This window comes from Colias croceus, chromosome 15, assembly GCF_905220415.1.
Source record: "Colias croceus chromosome 15, ilColCroc2.1".
In the NCBI taxonomy this organism is placed as follows: Eukaryota; Metazoa; Arthropoda; class Insecta; order Lepidoptera; family Pieridae; genus Colias; species Colias croceus.
Window position 1 is genome coordinate 7,409,429 of NC_059551.1, and position 14,899 is coordinate 7,424,327.

Consider the following 14,899-nt stretch of genomic DNA (forward strand, 5'->3'; position numbering starts at 1 on the left):
AACATTAAGGCTGATTCTCATCCGTGTTTTACGGGGTGTTGTTTTGCACAAAGCAGTATAGAGCTGTGAATTTTAACAAGCGCACTCTGTTGATTTTCACAGGTTTTTGGATTTGAATATTTGACGGTTTCGCTTTGATAAAAACTGCGGGTGGCCGGTGTTTAGATTCTGTTAGATAAAACGATCGAAACCTTGGTGATTATTTTGACATGTTTAAGTTTCAAACACTTCATGGTTTTACGTGACGAATATAAAATCCATACTAATATTATAAATGCGAAAGTAACTCTGTCTGTCTGTCTGTTACTCAATCACGCCTAAGCTACTGAACTAATTGTCATGAAATTTGGTATGGAGATATTTTGATACCCGAGAAAGGACATAGGCTACTTTTTATCCCGGAAAAATGACGCAATCCCGGAAATCCCACGGGAACGGGAACTATGCGGGTTTTTCTTTGACTGCGCGGGCGCTCCGCGGGCGGAAAATTAACCATAATTGTATAGTTTCCTGTATACATAAGGAAACAAATATAAAGTAAGTAATCCTATATATGAGAGATACCTATTATATATAGGTAATTTACCTAATATTATCAATTTACGATCATACAATCGTTTTGCTTTTGCTATACTAACACATACGAATTTGTACAAGTTTATAAAAGGAGCATTTAACTCTTTGTAAAAACACTATTACGCACAAACATAGAAGCTCCCTTAACGAACTTTCACTATATAAGTGTTTTCTATATTATTCTATTATTATTAAAACAATGTGTAATCCTAGCCTAGTTAAGGCACGAGCTAGACAAGCCCACAAATGCCTCAAATTCTAGGAATGTACATTTCGCCCGGTACTTCCCAAAGTTCCCAATTGTCACTTTAAGTAGCATTCAAAGCGCCGACAGAGGCGGCACCTCAAACAGAACTTAAATTGGTATTGTAAAAACATCTTCAGAAATATCACAATACTGCTGGCTATAGTTAAATGTATTGTGAGGGCCACGTGTTTTTATTTAGAATGATTTAGCTTAAGTACGTATTATTACCCGACTACGGCAAAGCAAAAGGAGGGTTATGATTTTGACAGGCTATGTATGTATGTATGTATGTATGTATGTATGTATGTATGTATGTTTATCTGTTCCCTCGTAACTTCTAAACTACTTATCAGAATTAGACAAATGACATATCATTAGAAGCGTCTTAATTGTCCGCTGGTTATAGGCTACATGGGGTTTTCACAAAATCTAATGTGGCGCCCTCTAGCGGACAAAACATACAGAGTAAAAAAATAAAGTTAAGATAAATATCCCGTGTTTGGTATCATTTGAAAGCGCTTTACTTGTACATTTTCAATATATATATATATTACTAGCATTTGCTCGTGACTTTACCTGTATTCATGAGCTGATTGCATATAATTCACATATTTTCGTCCATAGCTTCTTTATTAGTTCATCAATTTAACTTTTGTTAATATTATGCGCCCCAAATACACTTTAACACCAAAATAGTACAAATAATAAAAAGTGAAATAACTAAAACCAAACTACGACAATAACCCGCACTGAAAAAGTATAAAACAAGATTTCAGAATACTGAACTGAACAAAGTTGCTAATGTAGTTGCAAATAAATGGACACAGTAGACTCTAACAAGATGCCTTCGTTGTAAATTGACAATAATGTCATACAATACTATTCTGAAGTATGCAATATTCCACTATGTAGAGATAAATTTTCATGTTTGGAAAGGCGTAGTCACACGTTACATATACCTATCTACCGTAGCACTTTGACAACGTGTGACTGCGGTTTTCCAAACATGAAAATTTATCTCTACATAGTGGAATATTGCATACTTCAGAATAGTATTGTATGACATTATTGTCAATTTACAACGAAGGCATCTTGTTAGAGTCTACTGTGTCCATTTATTTGCAACTACATTAGCAACTTTGTTCAGTTCAGTATTCTGAAATCTTGTTTTATACTTTTTCAGTGCGGGTTATTGTCGTAGTTGGGTTTTAGTTTTTTCACTTTTTATTATTATCGTAATTATGAGTTAATTAAATAAGTAATACTTATTATTGTTTAATTAGAATAATAAGATGATTTTGAGTAATAACTTGTTTTAATATATTCTACTATTATGATCAAAAATGTAGAAGTCATATTTAAAATTAAAATGTTGTTATAGGTTATACCTATGGGCTATTCTAGTTTATTTTGTTTCTTGTCTATTTACAGTGCCTATTAAATACGTATACGAATTTGCTTTTTATCCATACTATTAATATTATAAATGCCAAAGTTACTCTGTCTGTCTGTCTATTACTCAATCACGCCTAAACTACTGAACCAACCAATTTTCATGAAATTTGGTATGGAGATAATTTGATACCGGAGAAAGGATATAGGCTACTTAATTTTATACCGGGAAAATGACGCAATCCCGGAAATCCCACGGGAACGGAAACTATGCGGGTTTTTCTTTGACTGCGCGGGAGAAGCCGCGGGCGGAAACCTAGTAATAAATAAAATAGAATGCTTACTACAAAAACTAGACACTGAATGTTACTGAACACATACAAAACATTTATCCGTAATATGCCAAAGTTTGGAATTCCTATAAACAATTTGATTGCTTAATAAAAAAAAAAAAATAACATGGTCTTTATTTGGTTCTCACAACATTAAAAGGTTACAAAAACTTAGTAATACTACTACACAATGTACAGCTTATATATATGTATTGCTTAATAGATACCTACTTATGTATTTTTATCATAAGAATTAAATAAAACAATTAACTAAACTATGATGAGCATTCATCATCATCATCAGCCCATATACGTTCCCACTGCTGGGACACGGGCCTCCTATGAGGGTACAGGCCATAATCCACCACGCTGGCCAAGTGCGTGTTGGCGGATGACACATGTCGTCGAACTTTTTAATTCTTCGACATGTCGGTTTCCTCACGATGTTTTCCTTCACCGTTCGAGCAGTGGTGATGTTACAACATGCGCAGATGAATTGAAAAATCAATTTATTTTCTGCACGCTCGCCTGGTCTCGAACCACGGACTTATCGATTCGAAGTCCGAGGTCTCACCACTGAGCCACCACTGCTATTACGATGAGCATTCATATAGGTATTATATTCTATATTATATATAAACAAGTCGTTTCAATAGCAATATAAGATAAAAGATATTATGTACACATTTAAGATAAAAGGTATTATGGATAATTAATACGTATGAAAGTATATAACAGGCATTTAAATTATAGGATATCTGTTTAGAAAAACATTTCGTAGACACCGAATGATGCTACGGCGTAGCGATCTAAATATTTTAATTTTCTTATAAATTTCTTTATACGGAAAGCTTAAGTTTAATTTATACATATTGACTTCTATTTACATGTATTTAAGGTATATTTTCAGATAAAATTTAAAGCCTCTCCTGCATATTTGAAAAATTACTACATATATGGATGGTTGTTTCATTTTTGTTAAGGATTAGATTATTGTTACATTAATTTATTTCTGTCATTTGGTATTTATAAATATTAAGCAAATAAATAAAATAAATTTATTAGCAGCACAAACTTTTTCCGGAATATAAAATATTTTTTTATAAAAAGAGTAACGAAAGAGAAGCTAAAATAAATTAATAAATAAATATCGAGTCTGTGCAGCATGAAACCATTATAGTCCAACCCAAATCTATAATTTAAAATCAATTCAATATGACTTCGTCTATTACATACTTTAGGTACCTTATTGTTTTATTACCTAGGTTTATGAATCAAAAGTGCTTTAAAAATTGTTGTTGCATGCCTTAATAAATATTTATGTTGATTGAGTAGGTACCTACTTATATGTACATTATTTCGTTTCGTAGAAAGAGCGTTAGTCAGCAACTGACAGTTCTTTTTTATCCCATAACAACATTTTTCCTCAATCCTGTTTGAGGATTTAATAGCCTCTATAAAGAAAAAAACTCCAAAAAAGTCTTAGACTAATAGGCTGATGAGTAACATCAAATACTACGTTGGCCATAAACCCTAATTGCACATAATTATACGGCATTAATTGTATACAAGGAAAGATTAGATCTTTAATAGACGATCATTTAACGAATGTTATGTGCTATATATTTGTATGGTCAACTATTTATTTTTGGAATTGTGACTTAGCTAATCTGTACACATAAATAACTGTCAGAAAAATCATAATTTCTACAAGACAAGCCACTAAATAGTTAGCAGCTGTGACGAAGGTAAGTCAACATTAATGTAACGCGTTTGCGGCGTGAAATCTGTCGCGAAATCTAAAAGCCGTCGCAGATCGATGTATAGAAATACAATATAGAATCAAAGACATGTGTTTGTAATACTGACACCCGTTCAGCGTATCAAATCGCTGAAGAAAGCCCGTGCAAATCCCTAAGAAATAACCGAAAAACCGAAATTTTTCTGCGATTCGTCACAGCGCCGCGATTTCACGGTGCCTTATTACTGTATCCTGCGATTTGGAACTCGTAAGGTAAAGGCGAAGTTCTATGGTGTCGTACTTTTGTGTCCGAATGCGGTACGGAACGAATCGCTTACAAACTCCGCCGATTTATCATTCTTAAACGTTTGCCCGCGTTTTATTATACCTTATAAATGGACATCCAACACTTTTGTGTAATGTCACGTATGTACGCCGTTTGACACGTATCGACGATATCCATTATTTTTTATTTATCATAGGATAGTGTTCTATGAATAGTATATTGTAGATTTATTGTAATGGTCGACGTCATAGTGTTAAGGTATGTTGTTCAATTATATAGTAGATACGAATAAACTTATACCATCTCGATATTTAATTAGATAGTAAAACATTCGTATTATTTAAAGGGAAGAGACTGGCTCTCTTAACACAGGCTATGCCTAGCTAGAGAGCCAGAGCCTAATATTCAGTATTGTACCTACAATCAAAAGGTGAAATAAAGATTTATTTTATTATTTATTTTTATTTAATTAAATTTCGAGTTTGTAATATTATTTCATTATTACGTAAGTATACACACATCAATCAATTTAAGCTATAAAGTTTACTTCATGTGAAAATAAAGGCTCTACCACCCGTTTATAAGGTAGTATACCTACTATAGATTTATAAGACCTTAATTATTATTAACGACAAGAAGATAAGATTTAATCCTATCACTTAATTAGTCTGTATAGATGTTAACATTAATAAAATGTATACTTACGTTGTGTCTAGTAAGAAATTACCATGACGTGTAGAGCTGACCTGTTACGATAATAAATAACGTTTATTATTAACGTTTATTTATGTTACGATAATGTCAATAAGTTTCTTTTAATCCTCCTATATGTTTAAGGACAAATATCAACAATCAAAAAGTTTATGTAGTGCAGTCATTTTAGACCAAATTACGTGCAAATGTCGGAAAATTGAGATGCCCAGTAGGTATATGACAATGTAAAAACTTGTATTCTGGCATCCTAAAACTGTTCTCAAAATTCACATATAATTGGATGTCGCAAGTTTGAAAATCAGGGGTCTCAATTTTTCTAGGTCAACCCCTAAAATGACTGGACATGTAACTTGAAAAAAAATAGAGCCATAGTAATATAATGTACAATCACTGTTATAGAATGAGTTTATATGTAGTTCTAGCACCTATGCACCGTTATTGAAAATAAGCTAATTCAGTCTTCAGTCTTCACTGCACTTTTATTATATAACTAGCTTCCGCCCGCGACTCCGTCCGCGCGGATGTTGGTCTTTGCGTGGATGGTTTATTTCTCCATTTTGAGTAACTCGGACAATGACATCTTATAAATATCTATTGGACCCAGATACGGCTAGGTCTATAATAATACGCAACGTGTGTTCGCGGTACCTACTACAGAACAACGTCTATGGATAACTGAAAAATTGAGATTAATTTTTTTCTACGTATTTTTCCAGGATAAAAAGTATCCTATTTTACGCCCAGGATAATAAGGTATAATTATACCAAGTTTCATCGAAATCGAACCGGTAGTTTTCACGTGATGTCTTCACATACAGACAGACAGACAGACAGACAGACAGACAGACAGACAGACAAAAATTTTTTTAATCACATATTTGGGTTTGGTATCGATCCAGTAACAGTCCCTGCTAGTTATTTTTTCAATATTTTCAATGTACAGAATTGACCCTTCTACAGATTTATTATATGTATAGATTACGTAGAGAGAGGTTTCCCGCGCAAAATTATACTTGTAAATTGTAATATGAGCAAAATACCGGCTAAAACTGGTTTTAATTACACACGATAATAATGAAATTAACGCCATAGTAATTATCAAAACTGTGTTATGAGTAGGTACTAAATAATCTACATTCATACCAAATTATCAAACAATATAATATAGTAGAGCAATGACTGAGACTGGAAAACATTACAGTATGATAAACCAAAAAATTGAACTGGTGGTATAGAAAACCGTAGAGCAAAATTATTCAACAAGATCATATCATTTTTTATCCGTGCTATATGTATCCATTTCAATGATCCAAATAGATCATGTAAATAAGATATGTTTCTTTATACAGTTAGCATATAAATCATAAGATTGGCGTATTTATAAACTAATCGAATCGAAAGCTAAGTAATTAATTTTCAATCTATGCTAAGTCGAATTGAGCTGAGTCATTAGGTCAGTGGTTCAAGCGATTCGATGATTCAAACTTTATTCATTCATATTTCTTATTATTTAGGCTAGTTTTTAGATTGGCATTATGTAGAATTTAATTCAAGAGAAATATCTTTTAACAATAAGGTTATCATGTTCTTCAGATATGAATGATAAACATGAATAAGTATCTACAGAATTAATTGAAAAATCTTTATTAAGATAATTAAACAACGCTACAAATAAAGAACTTTAATATATCATGACATTAGGTACTATAGGTCCAATCTGCTTATGATCGTATCTTATTCTATAGAGATACCTGAATGTAGGACCATACATTGATATGATAAGATCATAATATAGCTGAGTCATCAAGTTTATATATATTTGTGGGTTGTATAACGAGGGTATTCTGTATTCATTCATTAAACATAAATCTAGAATGCTTCATATTTATGTGAGTCGTTAATTAAAATATGTCAATCTAAACTTGAGTTGTAGTCTCAGAATGCTTAGGAAATATTTATTTGACATCTTCCAACAAAAATGTCAAATAAATATTTTATTATCTTATATTTTATTATCGTAATCAAAATAAAAAAAAATTAATTCATTAATTTTCTTACAATTTCAGGTAAAAGTTACAGATACTGGTAAAATTATAATTCACCTTTAGATAACATTACCTACTCTATAGTATTTATTTTTGTGAGAATATAATCGACTGCTTTTAATTTGTAAATGAAAAAATAGTCATTGCCATGGCATTCATACTCTCATTGTTGGTGTTATACTTATGGTCAATAAAGTTTTACTAAGTGACCTATTAAAAACAAACACAATGTCATGATTATTTTTATCCTTACAAATATGAATGTGTGTGATTTCAAAGAATATTAGTATCAAATGAAATTTTATTTCAGGACTTATAAGGATTTCATTGAAAGATGAAAATATTTATTAAAGTATATTTATTAAACAGAGATCAAACGAAAGTCTTGTTCTTACCAATATCAGTCTACAAAATGGTTTATAAACTAAACTTACGATCTACTTACAATAAGACTTACTTTTATACCAATTTTATAATTTTAAACTAACTTATACATAAAGGCAAAGACCACACTAAAAAGGCACATAATGGTCATAATTAACCTAAAAATTATAAATTAAACCAAGAATAAAGAATCCAATAAAGCAAACCTTAAAATAAGATTGGCACATTCGGCCCATTTTAGCTTAACACGATTAAGGATAATTCTAAAAAAATTGACAAAAAATAAGAAAAAACTAAGAGATAATAATGGAGACCTTAACTAACTTAAAACTAATTAAAGCTTTCGATATAGATTTTTTCTATTGTATCTAATGCAATAATTTAAAAGCTAAAGCTAACTTCATAACTTAAGAAATATTAAAAGTGCATAAAACTAAAGACAAATTATTGCATTAGATACTACACTATAAAGTATACAATATAATATTTCTTTACTTATTCTAATTAAAGCTTCACGTACACTTCGTATCACAGATAATCACTTAAAATTAATGGAAGACGTTGGATTGAAGTAAAAATAGATGTTACAATTGAAACAGAAGATTCAGAGGTGCTAGATAATTACAGTGCAGTTTGCATTAAAGCTGTCTACCAAAACTTGATGTGACAATTTACTGTTACATTACAACGAACAACTAATTTACTTTGAACTATGGCACGATAAGATCATCCGTATAACTCTATCACTTACGCTACAGATCACACAATACAATCACATGCATTGGATGATGCTACGGTGCCATAATTCGTCACTAAGTCTAATGGAAGACACGGGCGTGCTAACGCAGCACTCACTTAATCTAACGTTGGAAGACATGATTTTGTTTTCACTGCATTAGTACCAAACATTAAAACTGATAGAGACGGAAGACCGATGGAGCAACTAATAGCAAAGTTTACATACGAAACAATTAGACTTGGTCGCCGTGTAGCAGATTTCCCGAACTTCGTTCGCCATGTTGTCACTGATCTCTGAATCGTCAGAGATGAGCTCGAAGCGGTTGGAGTTGAGTATGTTTTGATTTTCTGCATTGTCGTTGTCTTCGGTGACCGGTTTTACCGGATCCAATGGATAGAAGTACTCAGAGAACGGCACTATTACCGGTTCCTCGAGATAAGCAGTCTTATGCGATGGCAGGTCAGTGCGTGGCGCCGCATTGGAGATTAGTTCACCCAATTTCGACCAGCACTTGTTAAGATTCACTCGCGTAGAGCTAGTCACCTTTCGTGGCAGCCTTGGCTTTGAGCCCTATAACAAAAATAGAAAACTGATTAAAATAACTGTATATATCTCTAGATTTGGTAAAAATTTAACTTGATTGATATTCAATGTTTATTACTAATTGTATAAAGATTTTAAAATAGATTGCTACACAAAGCAGTAATATTTAGAATCTTACCTGTCTATTTAAGAGCTTCATCCAAGGCGAACGAGGCGACTGAGCCTCCTTCTTCGGCGATTGTGATTCTTCCTTAGCGAGACACATATTAACTTAGTACGTAACTAAAAACGAACTACGTCTACGTATTTACAGGGTGCGAGAGCAGGAGCGATATGCACTGCACGGAGCGAGAGCAGGGAATGATTGAATCAGGAAGGGCGGCACGGTTTATATAGGGGGACGTGCGCCGCGCGCGCGTGCGTCCCGGTACGAGCGCGGCGCGCGCTCAGCACGCGAGCAGTAGCGCGCGCCTTTCGACCGGTTTTTACGCACTTCTACGAATAGAGGCTTTGACGTGCCGGGACTTGGAATACTCTTACGTTCTTACCAGCATTAATTCAGTCAGATTGATTTGATGTGTTTGTTTTACATTTGAGATCTAAATATGCATCCGTTTAAAATTCAAAGCGTAGAGTCCCGTGAGGTTTCTCTATAGTTATTATTATTCATCGGATATTTCGTTATTATCAGCACACTTCCCTCGGATGCATGTGTTGCATAATTTTGCATGAGCATTCCGACCGAAGGAAGTCTATAGAATAAACACTATGTTATGAATCAGGTTTAGCCTAGCAGCTGGATAGATAGTTCCTGCAGATTGATCATAGTGGCCGCGCGGGCTTCCTGCGATTAAATCGAAACGCTCGCAAATCACGTATAAAGTACTGATAAATCATTTCCTCTGATTTACTAAGGATATACAATGAGTTATGTGAACACTGGTATCGGCTATCTGAATAAACACTGGAGCCTTTAACAGGACAGTGATATTTATTTTGTTATAATGTTTAATGTATGCGGAAATAATGTTTGCAGTGCAATTGGTACATTTATGCGAATTGTAGCAATATGCAATTCACTGTGATTTACGTATAGAACATATACCTACTTCTTCTTACAAACAAATCATGTAGATGAATTTTATAGGTATAATTTTAAAATATACCGACGCGACGTAGGTATCTACTTATATTTTCCTTACAAAAGTTAAAGATCCCATTGATTAAGATAATTTTCAATTTCTTTACCATTAAAAATAATATACTTAGATGAAAAAAATACATGTAGAGTTGTAGAGATTCTATTTAATTGGTAGAAAATTATTGATGAGAGCTTTCAGTTTTTATATTAATTTACTTGCTATCACAGTAAAGATTGTTCTGCTGAGACAGAGGGAACGAAAAATGGATGTTGGATTCTGAAGCCTACCCGATTTGAACACAAAATTTTATAAAATTTAGTCAGCTAGATAAAAGCTCTATTTAATTGAACTTATCAAAAATGGAAATATTCAAATGAATTCTCAAAATACCACAATCGTCTTAAATATTTATTGAGCCTGTAATTACTTACTTTATAAGGTCCATCGTAACGCTTTTAGTAGAACTTTCAAGTAAATAACCCTAGTCAATAGGACAAAAAAAAGAGTGTGTGTATACACACGCGTTAGAAGTTATACTTCTTTGGTGTATAGAAAAAATACTTGAATATACAACTTGAACATAGTTATCAATTTTCATACCACCTAGAACTAACTTCATGATGTTAAATTTAGGTGTCGGTGTGCGCGCGCATCGTAAAAATTCACTCTCATAATTTTTCTCCATCGCGCCAAAAGAGGTACCTATAACTTCAAAAAGAAGTTTAACTCACATCTTATTAGACTCATTATTTTCTGATTTGAAAACTGTCAATGCTAAAATTATACCGATCCAGTGTGATCAAGTGTGATGTTGTAATGACTGATGTTAAGTTCAGTTCAGTACTTTTTCTAACATAGATTCGCATATAATTTTCTTCATGGGAATTGTTGTTTAATATTTCATTGGAAAAAAGTTTACCTACTATGATTTGTTACTTTACACATTCAGTCCGTCAAAAAGCATTACCAAGAAAATTTCTCAAATTTAATATTCTATAATGACAAACTCATAAGCCCTCTCATTATTTCGTAATATCAACTTTCATCCCAATATTTCGTAATTACGATCCACTTCACTAGTCAATTTTTAAAATCGATACTGACATCGAAAGCGGTCGTAACCGATCCCTACACTCAGCGCTGAAGAATTTTACACATAATACTTTCATTATAAAAAAAAACGTTGGACCACAACCCGACCACGTGCATCGTCTTTTGAAAAAAGAAAATAAAATCTTCACCTTTTTTGTCACGTCCCTACATTGGATAGGGTTACAAATGGAACTTTGTATTCAGAACGTAACGTATCAAACTATGCTTTATGGTCATAGTTAATACTTTATTCCTCTATGGTCTATGCTCTATGGTGCGGTGTGTTTGTGTGCGTGGAACGCGTTATGCACGTTCATCCATTGTTGATACTTTGGGCTATTACGTGCTGTCAATTTATGAGATGCATGAATCCATTATTATTTTGAATAAGTTAACAGTGGGAGGTGTATTTTGAAATTAATTATTTCTACTCCTTTTTGAATATGGAATTGAAATTTTGTTTTTTAGTAGAGCGCATTTAAGAAGAGCTTTGGAGCATTTATCAAAAATTAATAATTTAAAAAGTAAAACTTGTTATTTTTTTTTTATCTAAATGACTCATGTTGTATCGAAGTATCTATGCATCCTACGTTTTACATATTTACTATAACACTCCAACACCATGTGATAGTGATTCATAAGCGCTAGATAACTCTCAGAACCCTTCATAACACAAAACACATGACTGTTTAGTGTCAGTTATTAATAAGAGGGGTTCAACAAAACAATCACGCGCGTGTAAGTGCGTACGCAGGCCACGCGTCCTACGTGAACAATGCATTCCTATACTATATGCGGGCTGTGGAATGCCACAGATTATGTCGCCTCTATAATAGTGGGAATAGACAATGTAATCTCTAAGGTTTATGTAATGCATAAATCATAGGGCATTTTCTTTAATAAAGTTTTGGTAAAATAATAAAATATGTAAAGAGACGTTAACAAGTGTTACAGTAATAAAACAAGAACTCATTGAAAAGTTATGATATTTATGATAATGTCTTCTAGTACACCTTAGTCGCTGGAAGCTGCTAGATTGATAAATGTATCCTTTTAGTAACGACTGTTATGGTATTTGCCTTATGGCACACATTTTATTTCCAAGATGCATCGATGTTATCTATTTGAAAAATTATAGCACATGTAATTAGAATATCCTGCGAAATAGTTTGTGAAAACGCGCAATTATCGATCTTAAAGCTTTATTTAATATACCTACTCGATATCTATAGGTATACTCCATCCATATATAGTCCAGAAGAAAAATGAAAACATACATCAATGTAAACAACCCTTCCTATGCTCTCAATCTATGATATAGGTACACGCACACATAGAAGTCGCGTGTGTACGCACGCGTAGCGCTCGCGCACGCACACGGGCGCGGCACGGGCGCACACTACGCTTCTAATCGCGGCTCTTCGCGTGGCAGTCGTGTGTGTAGCATCCCCGTTAAGGAGGGCAGGTGTGCCGTACTGAATGACGCGCCCGTGGGAACTCGCCTCAACCCCCAGTTCCCATGATCGCCGCACCTGCCACCTGCCGTACTACGCATAATTCGCGTTCGTAAATGAACGGTAGTGACCACGTGTGCCCACTTTTTTCATCTCGCTGGAGACGCGGAAGACCGGTGGAGCCCAATTAATATTATCTTAATGATAGCGACTCGATGCATTGATGGACGTTTCTTGAAGTTAATCGATTACTCGACATGTCGATAAGCGAACACGCGAAAGCTATTACTGAGATGTCCAAGATAATGCCCTATGTTATTAAGTTTACGTGATACGAGCGAGCGTATTTTGCGGAATATCAGTCTCAATTTATTTAATTATATGGCAAATATTTAAAGACCCCTAGTTTCTTGGCGTCGAGTAATTACGACAACGATCAATTACGTACATAGTTTTATTTCGCTAGCGAAGGCTACAGTCTACACCAATATGCATGTATTTGGATCATTTAACATCTTCATTTTCCACATACATTGCACATTTACAATTACTTGTTTATTTATCCTGCGTGAACTAACAATTCGCAAACACGGCACACGGAGAACGTATCTACGTTCCTAACCTGACACGCTTCAACATAACCTTACATATTGATATCAGGGGTCGTCGTGTGTCAAGTGCACGGAAGGTTAGCGTGTGACCTTTGTTACCTGATGATATTGTTCCGCTTTACTTCCGACCATTATGACAGTCAGTTATCGTATAATTGGGTTCGAAGCGTGGCCGTGTAGGGGACGATAACGCTTGGTCAACACATGTAGGACAAATTAGATTTGATGGAGGACTTAATCTGCATGTTCTATTGAATAAAATGTTTAGTAGATTACAAAATAAGGTGTTTAGGTACGTATTGTACATTTAGGGTACGTCAATAATGTGAATGCACTAATTCGGCATTTATCTATAGTTCATGTCATTCATTGAAAATCAATGTGAAGGCTATACCTACATTTAATGCTACATATTTTAATCTATATTGATTGATAAACATACATCCTTCATAATCTAAATCTCATGCAATCAACGTAAGGAAGAACATTTTCGGATTTCCAATTATCGGAGTTGAAAATTTAGGTGAATTTTGGCGCACTCTTTCCAAGAACTTTTATTTTACTACATACGACAACAGGCTTCACGAATTAATTATTTACAAATAGATTTGGTAAATGGGTGGTAATTTAAACAATAAGGGTGGCTACCCCATGTTATTTGACCTCTATTCACATTAGTTCCGGTTTGCAATTCCGTACATTATTTGAGACGGTTCCAATAACATAATTAAATGTCTCGTGGCCATTGTGACAAATTTTTTGGGGCATGGGGCCATACCATTGTACTTGTGTGAAGGAATTGTTAAGTAGTAAACAGATTTGTTAAATTATTTTTTTTAAGGTTAGAAGAAATTTTGAAATGGTTTTTATTATTGTTTATGATAACAATATAGGTAAATATATATATATATGTAGACATTTTCGTTAGATGTTTCTAATACCTATATAAGTAACTTTATGTTTCTAGCATTTAAATCAAATGAACGATTCGTTAATTTAAAATATCGTTACGATTTTATGATCAATTGTTATACAATTTGGTTGAAATGCTTAAACGTGTTACAAATATAATAAAATCAGGATTTTTTCTACCTACTCGGTAGGTATATAATAAATTTTAAGACATATCTGAAAAATGTAGAGAGCCTACTCTATTATTCCCACAAAATGAAATTAAATTCAAGTTATACTGTTTTTAAAAGGAGTCGTTTAAAAACCCTCATTATACAAAATAACAGCTAACTATTATGCACAGGGCTATGAATCTTCGCTTCACAATTGAAACATGTTTTTCGTTGTAATGGATGTAGACACGATCATTACAAGTATTTAAATGCTGATTTTAATTTCCAATTGGTTTCTACTTCTGTTAAACCGTGATCATACATAATTGTTGCAAATAAAAATGTAGAGTAAAACACATGCGGCTGATTAGGGTGCACTTTTATTTAGTTTCTACTTGAAGATTTTTTTACCCATTATACTCGTAGGATATTTAAGTGTGTAGTATGACATTATATAATTATATATTCGATAAAACTAATAAAATTTTTGTTTTAAATTTAACTCAAGTGGATATATCTTTCCAATAATGTTTTTAT

At 33.3% G+C, this 14,899-nt stretch overlaps 2 protein-coding genes across 2 annotated transcripts in view; one reads left to right on the top strand and one right to left on the bottom strand.

Annotated features, from left to right (window-relative positions):
- Positions 1-14,899, top strand: part of LOC123698106 (SET domain-containing protein SmydA-8) — a 542,384-nt gene that overhangs the window by 175,793 nt on the left and 351,692 nt on the right. The gene's annotated exons all lie outside the window — the stretch shown is intronic.
- LOC123698132 lies at positions 7,675-9,416 on the bottom strand. Its single transcript, XM_045644729.1, has 2 exons — positions 9,178-9,416; positions 7,675-9,026 (listed from the first exon to the last, which is right to left on the bottom strand). The coding sequence occupies exons 1-2, from the start codon at positions 9,262-9,264 to the stop codon at positions 8,661-8,663; spliced, it is 453 nt and encodes a 150-aa protein (XP_045500685.1). The 5' UTR covers positions 9,265-9,416; the 3' UTR covers positions 7,675-8,660.

What these genes read in the sequence shown, in the direction of transcription:
- LOC123698132 (XM_045644729.1), bottom strand. Translation starts at nt 9,264, where the DNA reads ATGTGTCTCGCTAAGGAAGAATCACAATCGCCGAAGAAGGAGGCTCAG. An exon ending in TGAAGCTCTTAAATAGACAG is followed by an intron (nt 9,027 to 9,177) that starts GTAAGATTCTAA and finishes TTTTTGTTATAG; the next exon opens with GGCTCAAAGCCAAGGCTGCC.